Source organism: Miniopterus schreibersii (genome assembly GCF_964146895.1).
Source record: "Miniopterus schreibersii genome assembly, chromosome: 18".
Lineage (NCBI taxonomy): Eukaryota > Metazoa > Chordata > Mammalia > Chiroptera > Miniopteridae > Miniopterus > Miniopterus schreibersii.
The window spans coordinates 2940155-2954506 of record NC_138121.1 but is presented as its reverse complement, the minus strand read 5'-3'; the positions used below and the strand labels follow the sequence as shown (position 1 = coordinate 2954506).

At 58.9% G+C, this 14352-nt stretch overlaps 2 protein-coding genes across 3 annotated transcripts; both read right to left on the bottom strand.

Moving 5' to 3' along the window:
• Positions 1–1223: 1223 nt before the first annotated feature.
• Positions 1224–6371, bottom strand: KLK1 (kallikrein 1). Its single transcript, XM_081120023.1, has 5 exons — positions 6116–6371; positions 3671–3827; positions 2255–2541; positions 1987–2123; positions 1224–1431 (listed from the first exon to the last, which is right to left on the bottom strand). The coding sequence occupies exons 1-5, from the start codon at positions 6159–6161 to the stop codon at positions 1276–1278; spliced, it is 783 nt and encodes a 260-aa protein (XP_080976149.1). The 5' UTR covers positions 6162–6371; the 3' UTR covers positions 1224–1275.
• Positions 6372–8601: 2230 nt separating this feature from the next.
• KLK15 (kallikrein related peptidase 15) lies at positions 8602–12860 on the bottom strand (the record flags this gene model as incomplete). Of its 2 annotated transcripts, none has more annotated exons than XM_081120029.1 (5): positions 8602–8754; positions 9310–9446; positions 9568–9851; positions 10112–10265; positions 12821–12860. In XM_081120029.1, the coding sequence occupies 5 exons, from the start codon at positions 12858–12860 to the stop codon at positions 8602–8604; spliced, it is 768 nt and encodes a 255-aa protein (XP_080976155.1). The 2 variants fall into 2 exon arrangements, with proteins under 2 accessions (XP_080976155.1, XP_080976156.1); XM_081120030.1 differs by having other exon boundaries at positions 10112–10262.
• Between the last annotated feature and the right edge of the window lie 1492 nt (positions 12861–14352).

Here is a 14352-nt window from a genome sequence, read left to right as displayed (position 1 = left end):
TGCCTGAGGGGGCTGTCCTGTCTCTCTTCTTTCTGGGGGTTCTGGGTACCTGTTTAGCCTTGTGTCCGTCTCTGGCTCCACCCACGTGCAGGGCTCCTGACTGTCCTCAGCATGACGCTCTTCGTGGTTAACTGCCAGGCGCTGAAGCCGAAGCCGCTCATATCCTACCTGCTTACCACCTACCTCTCCGGGGGCGGCGGCCTGATGATGCTGTGGGCCGGTGAGGGCGGGGCCTCGGGAGGGGGGCGGGGCCTCGGGAGGAGGGCGGGGCCTCGGTGATGCGGGGCGGGGCCTCGGGAGGGGGCGGGGCCTCGGGAGGAGGGCGGGGCCTCGGCGAGGCAGGGGCGGAGCCCGGGGAGGTCTGCCCGGAGGCTCGGCGCGGGGCCTGGGGCTGGGCTCGGGGCCCGACGGCCCACCTAGTGCCTCCTCCGCAGGCGCCCTGAACTACTTAAACCACTTGGGCTTGTGGAGCCAGGGGTCGTCGGTCTCCTGGGACCGGCGGGTGAGCTATCGCCGGTGGATCAGACAGCAGTCCGTCGCAGACCCCAAGCTAGCCCTGGGCCGGGCCAAATCTTCTCGGTTCCAGGGGACCCCCTCCAAGCCTCTCTGAGCAACTGTTTCTCAGGGCACTGGCCTAGGTAAGCGCGGCCAGGTGCGGGGCCCGCCCCCTCAACGCGGCCACGCTCCCGAGGTCAGCCCTCCGCCGCCGCCCCCTCCCTACGGACATGCCACGGCCCCCCAGGACCGCTGACAAAGCCGGGTCCCGCAAGCTTGGGCCCACTGGGTCCTCCCCTGCCCCACCCCGGAGGTCGGACGCCGCCCCCCCCGCTCCGCGCGCAGCCCTCCCGGGCCCGGCCGCCAGGGCGTGTGGACCTGCTCGCGTCCCAGGGGGCCCGGTCCGCGGGCGTCCAGCCGCCGTCGGAACTCCGCCCCCTCCGAGGGCCGCCCCCGCCCCCGGACGGCTACCCCGCCCCGCGGCCGACGCGACCCCGCCCAGCTCTCGGAGCAGCCGCGCGGGGCGTGGCCTGCGGGAGCTCCGCCCGCCCTTCCCGGCCGCCCCGTCCCAATAAACCTGGCCCAGCCTCTCCAGCGCGACCCCCCAGCGTCCGCTCCCTGGGCCCGGCCGGCGCGCGCGGGTCTCGAGTCCCTGCCTCGGCCTCTGCCGGTCAGTCTGCCCCTGTCCTGCCCCTGCCCCTGCGCCGGATGACGCCAGAACTCGGTGGGAATTTGATGCACATTTGGTTTTACTGGGGGTCAGGGACAGGGCGGGGACATTCAGGCATTGGCTGCCATGGTCTCCTTGATCCAGTCCACGAGGGGCAGAATTCTGGTGAAGACGCCGGGCATGTTGGGCAGGCCACACGGGATGTGGCCCCAGGACGTGATTCCTTGAAGTTCACCGTCGCAGATCAGCGGGCCCCCTGAGTCACCCTACAGAAGGGGGCGAGGGGGAGAGAGTGAGGTCGCTGAGGCTCCGGGCCCTGTCTGCAGACCTGTGTCCAGCTGTGCGGAAAGACACTATGGTCCCCCGGTCCACTCCCTGAAGAAGGTGGGCAGGATTCCAATAGAGAGGACAGTGGGTCCAGCAGCAGCCAATGCGGATGGGACATCAGGGCCCAGTTTCTGTGTATGGGGGCCAGGGCCCAGGCAGGAGGACAGTCCCTGCAGGAAGGAGGGGCAGGATCCACCTACAGGAGCCTCCCACCCCAGGGCTCATCTCAGGCGTCACCTCTCCCAAGGAGCGGTCTGGGACTGGCCTATGAATATGTGCTAGCGGGAGGAAGGGGTGAACTATGATGGGGAGGACCGAGATGTGGATGTGGATGTGGAAAGGAAAGGGCGGGGAGGGAGCTGAGGCACTGGGGGGCTGCCACATCTGGGCAGCCTCAGAGACATGCGCCTGGATAGTCTGAACCCCAGCCCAGAATCCGAGTCCCCTCCCCCAGCACTCTGAGGCCCTGGGGGGGGGGGAAGAGATCCGCTCACCGAGCAGGTGTCCTTGCCACCCTTCAGTTGTCCAGCACACAACATGACATCTGTCACCTTCTCTGGGTGGGCTTTGGCACACACATCGTTGGGCAGGAGTTTGAGGTCCACACACTGGAGCTCATCTGGGAACTCCACTACGGGCCAGGAAGAAACATGGCTGTGGCCCCTGCCACGTGGCTCCTCAGCCCTCCTCCCTCAGGCTCCAGAGGCCGGTCCCGGCCCCCTCCTCCCGACCCCCAGGCGCCCGGCCTCCAGGCTGGCGTACTTGGATAGGATTGGATGCTGCCCCAGCCAGAGGCGAAGCAGGTGCTCCCCAGCTGGGGTGCCTGGGTGGGCAGCTCCACGACCTTCACGGTGTCGGTGATCTCCGCGGGCTCCGCCAGGCGGAGCAGCATGAGGTCGTAGCTGTAGTCCTCCCCCGGGTGGACGGTGTGGTTCTTCAGGAGGCTCAGGTTAAACTGAGGGTGTGGGAAGCTCTTACTGACCTGGATGTACTGTGCTGTGTCTTCTTGATCAAACAGGTTGTGGCGACCCAGCCAGAGCTGGTAATTGCTGGGGGGAGAGTGACGAAGGGGTTGAGGAGAGAGCAGGGGGAGAGGGCGACGGGCCGGTCCCAGGAGAGGGAGAGACCAGGGGAAAAGCTAAGCGTGCATGGAAGATTCAGAATCGTGGAGAAACACACCGAGGAGGCGAGAGTGCGACCTTGCACCTGGGTGGCGAAGGGACAGAGGGGGAGGGAGGGAGGGAGGGAGAGAGGGAGGGAGGTTAAAGAAAGGTGCGGGAGTGAGAATGCAGAGGGGGAGCAGAGGGAGAGCCAGGGAGAGACCGCAGGGGAAGCGGGAGTGAGGGCACAGTGAGGGCGGAGAGTGAGAGATGGACAAACTGAGCAAGTGAGGGGGGAGGAGAGAAATGGGGGCAGAGGCGGCCAGGGGGTGACAGGGCGAGGCAAAAGGCAGTGGGGGGGCAGGTGGGGAGGAGGAGCCTGCGACTGGCTCAGCTGCAGCTGGGGCTGTGGGGCTGGTTCCCCAGCGGGCAGGTGGCCTGGCCCCCAGCCCAAGGTCAGCGTCCCCCCCCAGCACCCTTCCCTTCCTTCCCTTTCTCACTTCTCCCTCCTCCCTCCACAGTCCTCTGGGCTCCCGCTGACACCAGCCCTTCCCTGCACGTGGCGCTGGAGCTGGTGGAGTATCCTGGAGGGTGGGGCTGGGCAGTGTGAGGAGCCCCCTCACACAAATATTGGGGACAACCCTCCCTTTTCTCTGGGGGTCCCCTTCAGTTCCATCCTGGGGGGGTACGCAGTAGTGATGGGGAGAAGGAGGCAGAGGCCCAGAGAGAGAGTCAGTAGGAAGCTGGAGGGTGAGACATACAGTGACAGATGGACAGAGACAGGGAGAGACAGAGACATGGAGACAGAAGAGAGGGAGATAGAGACAGAACCACAGTCACAGAGAGAGAGAAAACACAGAGCCAGTTACCAAGAGACAGAGCAGGGCAGAGGAAGACAGAGACAGACTCAGGCAGCCATGGGAGGGCTTCCCTGGGGTCCCCCATCCCAGCCCTCCCTGCCTCTCTCCTTGTGACCCTGGACTACAACCTTTCCTTTCTGCTTCGGGACCCCAGCCTCCCCCGAGGTCATCTGAGGGGACAGTAGGTAGAGGCCCCCCCATCCTCTGCCCCTACTCACTCGCTTATGCAGTGTGCGGCCGTGAGCACCCACTGGGGGTCCACCAGGACGCCCCCGCACTCGAAGCGGTTGTAATGGTACACGGCCACCTGCCAGGGTTGGGGGTCCTCACAATCCCAGCCTCCCACAATCCGGGACTGGATGGGGGGAGCAGCACCTGCGGAGGGGGTGCTGAGTCAAGGCTGGTGGAGGTGGCAGTGGGCCCAGGGGACTGGACTAGGGGAGGGAGCGGGTTATGGACACATAGGGGCATGAGGACAGAGGACCAGGATCTGAGGACAAGGGCAGAGGGTGTTGGGAATGGCCCAGAATTCTGAAGGCTCTGAGACTGCGGGTTGGGGGCTGGTCCTGGGTGGGGAGACGTCATGTTGAGAGCAGAGCCAGCCGGACCCATCGGGTGTGGGGGTTGGGCTTTGTGGGGATGACTTGGGGTCTTGGACTTGGGGACAAGAGGCTGTGGGTTCTCAGAGGGGAAACCAAGGTTACACGTCTCAAGGGAGCTGCTCAGGCCCAGCCAGGCGTGGCTCAGCGATTGAGCATTGATCTAGGATCCAGGAGATCGCGATTTGATTCCCGTCAGGGCACACGGCTCCATCCCCAGTCGGGGCCAGCAGGAGGCAGCCGATCAATGACTCATCATTGATGTCTCTCTCTCTCTCTCTCTCTCTCTCCCTCTCTCTCTCTCTCTCTCCCCCCTCCCCCTCCCCCTCCCTCTCCCTCTCTCCCTCTTCCTTCCTCTCTCTGAAATCAATAAAGATATATTAAAAAAAAAAAAAAAGCTGCTCAGCCCTGGCCAGTTTGGCTCAGTGGTTAGAGTGTTGACCCACAAATGGAAGGGTGTCGAGTTCAATTCCCGGTCAAGGGCATGCACCTGGGTTGCAGGTTCCATTCCCCAGCCCTGGTCAGGGCACGTTCTGGAGGCAACCAACGGATGTGTCTCACATTGATGTTTCTCTCTCTCCCTTCCATGCTCAATGGAAAAATATCCTCCAGTGAGGATTAACAAAAAACAAACAAGCAAAAAAACAAGAGTGAGCAGTTCAGAGGCTGGGGAGAAAGGATTTGGAGGGGTAAGGGGCTTCCCGGCTGGCGAAATGGTTGGGGCCTTTTGGGGGATTGGGCTTCTGGGGCTTCTGGGAAGGATGTGGATTTGGGGAATCCTGGGGAATCAGTTCTGAGAGGCCGAGAAGAGAGCCTGGGGAATTTGGGGTGGTAGGGCTTCCTGCCTGGGAGAATTCAGGGTTCCAGGCAAAGAGTGGCAGTGAGGGTCTGGCTGGGAGAGGCATCCTGTAGGGTTTGGGGCCCTGTGAACAGGGGATGGCATTCTAAGACAGCAGGTGGCCCCCAGAGAGGGTTGGGGTCAGGAGTGGGCTCAAAAGGAGGGAGAGCCGGTGATAGTCATTCTGGGATAGGGCGAGTCTATGGAGATGGGGTCATAGTCAGCGGGTACTGGGGGACCTGGGGTCCCTTGGGAGCGATGCCAGGACAGGAATGGAGAAAGAGGTACACCAGGGGCCAAGCAACTGCGGGAATGCAGGAAGGACCCACATGATGTGGGGTTTCTGAATCCCATGTTGGGGTGCTTGGGGGAGGTGAGGCAGGACAGCTGGGCAGGGAAGGCATTTGGGATGCCCGGGAGGGTTTCATCCCAGAAAACCAGAGCTGTGCTGCTGTAAGGGGGGAACCAGGTGGGGAAGGGCCGCAGCCGGAGGAAGGGTGGAAGTCCTACAGGGAAGGGGCATGTGGCTGGGGAGCTGCATGGGAGTCCCAGGGCAAAGCATCGGGGAAGAAAGAGGCAGTCAGAGAACCCAACCCCCACAGCAGGATGGGGTGCCCACCTGGTCATGGACCAGAAGGTCTGTTTTGGAAGAAGTGGAGGTGTCTGATGGAACTTGGGGGGTCCTGGGAGGATTGGGGGACCAGATGCCAGGGAATGGAAGACCTGGCTGAGAGCTGACAGCTGGATGGGAAAAGTATCCAGGGAATAGTAGAATTTGGGGACTCAGGAGCCAGGCCATTGGGCCATAAGGATCTAGAGGGGTAAGAGGGGGTGGTCAGGGTCCCAGGATTGGGTGGGATGGGGGGCTCCTTGGAAGAGATGGAGTCCCCCAAAGAGAGAGACTGAGATGGGCCAGGATGCCCCCCTGGTAAAGGGGTTGGGGGCAGGACCTGAGTGGGGGCCAGTAGAAAGTCCAGGGGGTTCCTGGGAGGGAGCAGGACCTAGTGTGGGAGCGAGGGCTGTGGAGAAGGTAAGAAGGGGGGAGGACTGGGAGAGATGGGAGGGAGCCCGGTGCCCTGGTCTGGGGTGGACTGTGGGCTGGAGGGGCACAGGCTGGGGTGCTGGGTGGGAGGGAAAGGACTATTATTATATTAATTATATTGGGGGGTGAAGGCAGCCTGAGAGTCAGGGCCCGCTCCCCTCCCACACTGTCCCCACTGTCTTACCAGTACCGGCCAGGGCCAGGGCAAGGCACAGGGCCAGGAACCACATGGTGGCAGAGGTGTCCAGGGGCAGGCAGGTGGTGAGCTAGGAGGGCCTCCCCCAGGAGCCTTTAAAGCCCCGGGCCCCGCCCCTGCCCTGCTGGTGCCCCAGGCTGGCCAGGGCTCTGCCCTGCTGCCGGGGTGGGCACCCCTCCTGCCCTGAGCTGTGGCAGGGACGGGAGAATGAGCACCTGCTGCTCGCAGGCCTCGCGCCTGCCCTGGAAGCCGTCCTTGGGTGGGGGCCGGTCGGGGCAGGGCCGGGCTCCAGGCCTTGCTCTTGCGGCCAGAGCCAGTGAGGATGTGATTGGCAGCCAGACAGGCAAGAGCAGAACAAAGACGATGGGCCAGGTATCGAAGGTCACCAGGGTGGAAAGCACAGGGTGTCTGCCTTGTCCCCAGCGTAAACTTTCCTCCCCAGGGACAACATCTAGGCCTCAGTTGTGTTTCAGCTCCAGGCCCAGAAAAGCAGCAAAACCACACAAGTGATGCCTTGACTGCCTCAGGACCAGCTGCAGTGGCTAGTGACCCCTGACCTGGGGCTGGCCGACCTGTGGAGCCAGGGCCCTGAAAGAGCGCGCTGGAAAGCCCGTGGATATTCTGCTGAAACCCTCCCCTGAGACCTCCCCTAAGATGCCCACCTGCACGAGAGGAATAAGAGCCCTCTGACGGGACCCAGCGCTCAGGCTCTCTCTCTGGGGAGCACACCCGCACCTCCTCCTGTTCCCGCACAGGCAGGCATCTCTTAAACTCTAAGGGACCCCCCACGAGACTTGCAACCAGGGGAGCAATGGGCAGCGGCAGTGCGTCCCGAGCTAACCCCCTGAACCTGTCTCCAAGGCCCCCTTTGCTCTGACTTCCCAGGGAACCGAAGCAGTCCAGCCTCGGCTCTCCTGTTGCTTCCTCTATGCTAAGCCCCTCCTGGTTTCACTGTCCCCAGCTTTAATAAACGTCCCATCTGCGTGTGATTTGCTGCGGCCAATACATTCTGCTTGCTTTGCTGCACTTCGTCTCGACTGCAATCTTCAAGAAGACATGAGCCAGGGTCTCCTCATCTTGCTGGTAACAAGGGTAGGAGGGGGAGTGAGTGGGAACAGAAGCAGGAGGGTGGAGGAATCACTGACCCTCCAATACAAAGCCCCATATCCCAAGTAAGGCCGCATACCCCAAGACCCAGTGTACCCTCAAATGCCCACAGTGGGGCTCTAATTCCCTTCTCTTCGCACTGCTCAGAGTCAAGATGCCAGCTTCTCGGCTTCCAGATCCCCCTGAAATATAAGCTTTGGCTTTCAGAATGACTGAGGTCCCCGAATCGATTATTCCTCTCATAATAAAATCTTGGGGTACCCATTTCAATTCTAGAGCCCCCCAGATCCAGAATGTGAAGTTTCAGTAGTCTCCTCGAATATGTTCCCTAGCATTTCAAAATCCATTGTTCCCCCAAGCAATGTTGGGACTCCATTACCCCTCTCCAACTCCTCGCTCCCAGGTCTGGATGCTCAGTCATTTCCTCCAAAGTCTCAGGAATCCCGGCCTACCTGCCTTCCAAGGTCAAGAGCATCCTCTCCACAAATTCCAATCTATTCCCTCCCAATAGAATATATAGGTCTCAGGGACAAGATTTATGTACTTCAAAATTCAATGACCTTGAAAATCACATTTTGGGGATCTCTGAAGAGAATAAAAAACTAGATTCCTGCAGCCTCCATGGCAAACCCGTAGGCTTCTGACATGTTCTCTTGGCTCTTTAGTAAAATCAAAGCAGCTCACAGGGTCCCAGCCTCTGCTGTAGTCAGGAACCTGCCTAAGGAAAGGAGAGTATTTGCCTTTTTGCCATGGCTACCAGGAAGCCCAGAACTAAACCTTGGGGGGAAAAATGAAGCCATTCTTGATAATCTAGTGTGTGCTGGGTCCTTTTACTGGACTCCAGAGATATTTTCCCAGTGTCAGGCCCTGTTTGAATCAGTTCATATGAATTTCTTCATATGAACCCTATGAGGTAAGCAATATGAGGGTCCCTGTTTCACAGATGGGGAAACTGAGCAGAGTGAGGTTGAGCCTTTCGCTCAAGGTCACACAGTTGATCCCATGTGTTGAGTGAACAGGGCCCTGCTTTGGGCTATTTCTCCTGTCCTAGGGATCAGGGCAGTGGGCAGAAAGGAATAGTGCTCATTGGGTCTGGGTTCCCAGCCCAGTCTCTGGTCCCCATTTCCCTTTACCCCAAGAAGAAAGTCACAGAAATGTTTACAGAGAAACTTGCATCAGTGCTGTTATCTTGGAGTTAAACAGATGAACTTGAGCACCAGCTCTGACCTCAAACAGTACTAGCCCTTGGCTAACATCTGGGCCTTGGACAAATGGGGTCTTTGGGGGCTGACTCAATTCTGTCCCATGTCAGGATGGAGCAGTTATGGGATTGCTCAGCCAGAGACACAGGGGGAAGACTAAAATAGTCAGTTCCTCTTCATGGTGTCCCTGATCCACTCCAAGTAGCTGCACACTTTGGTGTAGACACCAGGCTTGGTGGTAGTGTTGCAAGGAACATCACCCCAGGACACAATGCCCTGCAAGACACCTCCACAGACCAGGGGTCCCCCGGAGTCACCCTGCGGGGAGAAGGGAAAGCTTGAATGAGAAGCTTTGGATGCAGTGTTCCCATCCCCATCCTGACCACCATTCACAATCTCAATCAAAATCCCACCCCACCCCATCTCAACTCAATACAACCCAGTTGAACCCAACCCCAACTCAACATAACTCAGCCAACCCATGTCCAACCCCACCCCAACCCAACCTCTACGTCTTCTCCATTGCAAACCAAACAAGACCCACATCCATTGTCATGTCTTTGCATCCTAACTAAAATTTACCCCATCCCCAAATCAACCTTGACGCATTTCCCATTTGAAGTCAAACAAACCCACCTCCATTCTCAACTCCAGCCCATGGCATCCCTAATGGGCCGCCACATTGCCCAACCCAAACCCACCACTGAAGCTAACTCCAGCCTCACCCCCATTCTAACCGCTCTTCTTTCTCCATCCCAGACCTATTCCTAGTCTCTTCCCTGGCCCAAAGCAAGCAAAACCCGACCCTGCCCCAACTCTCAGACCTGTGCCCCTCCCTCTCTCCTCAGGGCATGGCCCCCTCTTGGCTCTGACCTCACAGGAGTCGGTGCCTCCGCCTTCCACACCCGCACACACCATGGTGTTCATCAGGTGTCCTGGGTAGTCCTTGTTACAAGACGTGGACGAGATAATGCTGATGTTGGCACAATGCAGTGTGTCTGGGAGATACACTGGGAAGGACAGTGAACTTAGGGTAAATACATACATTTTCAGGCCCTGCTCCCTCCACCCAAGAGCCCTGGAGGCCAGGGCCCCTAGGGGCCCGGTAGCCAGCTCCTTCATTTCACGCACCTTCTGCCTCTGGGATGCCTGTGGCCCCCCGGTCATAGCCGGACACCAGGCCCCAGCCGGACACCACGCAGGGCTCGCCGGGCTGGGGGCAGCGCATGGGGAGCGACACTGGGCGCACGTGGGCGGAGAGGCGCGCGGGCCGGGCTAGGCGCAGCAACATGAGGTCGTGGTGATGGGTGCGCGCCACGTAGCCGGGGTGTGGGATGATGCGGGACACGGTCCGCAGCTGCTCCGTGCGGTCGTGCTTGTGCAGGTTGTGCTCGCCCAGGCGCACTCTCATGTTTCTGCGCGGACCGGCGATTACGCGCAAGTGGAAGGAGGAGTGGAGGGAAAAATCGAAGGGGTCGCCTGACCCTTTGGGAATCTAGATACCCCACTACCCTCCCCTCCAAGCCCCAAAGCCCCCGCCCCCTAGGGACCATAGTCATGCCCACACTGGAACCCGATCCTCAGGCTCCAGCTCTCTTCCTCTGAGTCCAAGATTCTCAGGTCCCTAGACCCTCACCAGCACGCCCCCTCAGGCCCTGGAGCCCTGCCCTCATACCGGGTTTGGCAGTGGGCTGCGGACAGCACCCAGTATGGGGAGACGAGGGAAGCACCACAGTTGAAGCGTCCACGATCGAAGAGAGCCACTTGCCAAGGCTGGGAGTGGGGCACACACTCCTCACCTTTCAGCACCTTGCCATTGTCCTGGGCTGCTGGGAGAGGAGACAGAGGGGGGTCTGAGGTCAGAGTCCTTTCCCTTGCACCCTGCTCTCACTATGTATGTTTCACCTGTGCCTCCCCTGACTTCTTACTGATTTTTCAGCACCGCCTTCTCTCTAGCTTTTACAATTTTTGCTGATTTTCTCCAGAACTGTGACCAGCTGTATGTCCCTGGCCCCCATCCATTTGCCACAGGACCCTGGGAGAGAGAGGAGAGGGAAGGGACCAGGGTGCAAGAAGTCCTCTGTCATTGGGAGTGGAGACAAGGACAATGGATATGGTCTGGGCAGATGGCCACTTGGAACCAACCATTCAAGGTCACTGAGCTGTCACAGGCATCAAATGGATGTGGTCACTCAATACGTAAGACACACAGTCTTGGCTCCGGAGCGTGGACATCTCAGCCAACTGCAGCGTGTCACATATACAAGGACACAGACGGGACCATGCAAGGTCATGGGCAAGTGAATGGGTGCAACGGGTCTCCCACACATGGGAATCGATGTGGACAGCACTGGAAGCTGAAGTGCACTTGCACATACATGAGTTGCAGCCTCAGGAATCACGGCACCGGGGTCTGTATGTGCGTAGGAATAGGGACAGTGAAGATGTGAGCGTGTGTGCGAGGGCAAACACACATGTTCACAGGCACTGGGTTGCAAATAGAAGACACGGGGTGGGCGTGCACACAACAGGTCACAGGTGCTCACACTTGCACATGGGGCCTGGGCATGCAAGGTGGGGTCCTTAATAATGGTACATGTGGAGAGAAAATGACATGTACTCAGGCCCCCAAAACTTGTTCACAGACATGGGCCTATAGTATCATGGTTAAATTTGGAGTGATAGAGTAAACCCCCACCCCACCCCTCTATTTCCTTGTCTGTAAGATGGGATTGTTGTAAGGGTTAAATGGGAGCATGTGTGTGTGTGTATGAGATGCCTCACATATTGTGACTGCTTAATAGATATTAGTTATTTTAAAGGACTCATAGATTTATTTATACAGACATAATGTGTGGAGGTTCAGGTTGTGGACACACATTGAGCCAAAGTAAGTCAGATGTATGACCAGACCCAGATGAAGACAGTCCAGGCAAAAACTGTGACTCATCCCCAAGCCACTCTGTGGAAACTCAAAGGGCTGTGGACCCACTAGATCATCTAGACAGGGCATCTGGACACAGGTCTGGGCATTCAAGGTCAAGGACATATAGCTGGAGACACAGGCAACCAGGACGGGACATATTTATCCATTCTAGATCAGCCCCCAAGTCAGTCACTTGGTGCTCAAGGTCACTCATGGGTACCTGGTTCACACATGTGAGCAGGACACACAGGGCCTTGCACTCCCCCTCCCCGCCAACAGTACCATACACAAAGTCATCAACAGGGATGTTTCAAGGTCACAGGACCACGGCCCTCTGTACTGGGCAACATGAGTATGTCCCCTCAAGGTCACAGCCAGACACACAGTTATGCCCACACTAGGGCAGGATTTCCCAGCCAAGACCAAATGCCCACACTCTGCCTGGTAGGGTTGGGAACTGGGCCAATAGCAGGGAGATCTTGATGGGGTGGGCAAGGGGCTTAACAAGGGAAGGGTGGGGTCATCCTTTGGAGAAGGGCAGAGGGTGCTGGCAGAACAGCTGGGCACCGAGGCCGGGCCTGGCCAGTCTAAGCTGGAGGAGGGCGGAGGCCCCAGCTGGGTGCAGCAGGAGGGCAGGAGGCAGGAGGAGAGAGCACGGACAGAGCCCAAGGGGATGCTGGCAGCGGGGTGAGGGGAGGTTGGAGGGGCCCCCCAGGGGCGAGAGGGTCATGTGTGTGGGAGTTAATGAAAGTCAGCCCTCCACTCCTCCAGGGTAGAGGCATCAGGTTACAGTACATTTCTTCAAGGGTGGTGGATGAATGTGGTTTGGACTTCTCCTGCCACCTAGGGTCACCTTGATCTAGTGGCGGCCCCTCTCTGAGTCACAGCCCCCTCCTCTGTTAAATGAGGCCAGTAGCCCAGGGCTGCGCAGTGATGTTTCCTGGGTCAGATGAGCCTCCCTGGTGCTGAGCGCCATGCCTGGCATGTACTGGGCTCTCAGCAAAGCTAGCACAGCCTTACAGGGCACTCCCCGGGGCCAGGCACCTTCCAGTGCCTCCCACACCTGTTCTCTTTGTGGGACAGTTGGGGGGACCAATAACAGAGACATTAAGTAGCTAGGAAGTGGCTGGGCCTAGAGAGGTGAAGTGATTTCCTCAAGGTCACACAGCAAGAAAGGGGCAACCCCAGAACTCAAACTCAGGCCGGTGCCACCCCAGGGCTGTGCCTGTTGTCATGGGCAGTGAGAGGCCCCACATGGCCTGGGGACTCCACAGCAGCCCTGACAGCTGTCGCAGTGGAGTGAGGACTCAAAGATATGGGCAGGTGGGTAGGTGGCTGAGGCAGGGCAGGGTGAGGGAGGAATCGTGAGATGGTCTCTGGGTGAGGGAGGGGCCAGCAGATTGCAGTTAGGGGGTACCCCACTCCCACAGAGCACAACCTGACCTGGGCCCACCTCACCTGCAGATGTCAGCAGGAGGGAGAAGAGGAGAAGCCACATTGTGGAGGAGGGACCAGGGCTCTGCTGAAGTCTGGGAGGGGAGAGAGTGAACCTGGTGAGGCTGGACCCTCTTGCCCCCACCTGGACCCCTCCAGGCACAAACTTATCATTCCTGCTGCTTAAGGATCTGCTTCTCACCACCCTCGTTCTCCATCCCCACCCCAGCCTGCTCTTCCTCCCGGGTTTCCCATCTCCAGAGGGTCTGCCATTCCTCCAGGCTCCTGGTTAGACTCCCAGGTGCCCCCATAGCCTGTCAGACCACTGTACCTGCTCCTGGATCTTTCTCCATCTCCAAGGCCCTGGCTCAGGATACATTCTCTCTCCAGAGTCCTATCCAGCTTCTTGGGTTCTCTGCACCCTCCTGCCCTAGTCTGTCCCTCTATTCATGTTCCCAGCCTACATGACCCCACAGGGTCTTTCTACACCTGCAGTTGGCCACATCCACTTCTGCTCACTCCTGCATCAATCTTAGTGCCCCCAGGATAAAGTCCCAGCCCCCCAGCCTCACTTTCCAAGACATGAGTGGCTTCTCCCCTCCCAGCCTCTCTGGCTGGGCCTCTTATGACACAACCTCCTAGACACAGCTGATTCTTCCATTTTCCTTCCTGTAATTTCATGCCTCAGTGCCTTTGCTCTGGCCGTTTCTCCTTCCAGGTATGCCATTCCCTTCAAGGGCCACTGCCTCTTTGAGGCCTTTTCTGACCTGCCTCCCCCGCCAGACTGAGAACTCCCTAAGGGGGTCCCCAGCACTGCCCCACAACCTTCCAAATTCCTTCTCCAAATTCATATTTCCCTCTGAGGCTCAGCCCGCACTTCTGAGAGGCCTTGGTACCAAACAAGCATCTCTTCTGTGCCCCATGGTGCCTGTTCTGCCTTTAACCCAGCATGGATCCCCAGGAATGCTCGGGCTGGGCTCTCTCTGCATCTCCTGCACTGCCCAGCCTGGGGCTTGGCACATGACACACCTCAGGGAGTTGTGCTGAGCTGAGTTGAACCCGTGTTAACTTCTGACCCTGTTCTTGGCTTGGGTACAGTTCTTTCAAGGGACATCCTCCAGACTCATTCCATCCCCCCCCCCCCCGCATTTCCGCACCCCCCCACAGCTCCTTCTTGCATCTCCAGGACATTTTCTTGGTTCAGGTTCAACTTGGAGCCCCAGTAAAGGACACATGGACCTACCCAGGTGCCCTTGACACTCAACTCCCTCAGGGTGGTTCATGTGTCTCCCTCAGGGCAGACTGTGTCTCCCCTCATTCCCCCCACTCTTGTCCCAAAGATCTTACCCCTTCCAGATTCTCCAGCAGCATCTGGAGCAGCTTGGATGCCAGGAGAAGGGGAGCGGGCACCTAAATGCCTGAATTTATAAGCTTGCAGCCCCACCCGGGTTGGGGAGTGGGTGGGGTGGGGTGGGAAGCGGCTGAGAGTCAGCTTTACAGGCTGGACGCCTAGGTGGCTGGTGGGGTGGGTGATGAGGCCTAATAAACATTTATTA

What these genes read in the sequence shown, in the direction of transcription:
- KLK1 (XM_081120023.1), bottom strand. Translation starts at nt 6,161, where the DNA reads ATGTGGTTCCTGGCCCTGTGCCTTGCCCTGGCCCTGGCCGGTACTG. An exon ending in CCTGGCCCTGGCCGGTACTG is followed by an intron (nt 3,828 to 6,115) that starts GTAAGACAGTGG and finishes CCCCCTCCGCAG; the next exon opens with GTGCTGCTCCCCCCATCCAG. An exon ending in GCCGCACACTGCATAAGCGA is followed by an intron (nt 2,542 to 3,670) that starts GTGAGTAGGGGC and finishes CTCTCCCCCCAG; the next exon opens with CAATTACCAGCTCTGGCTGG.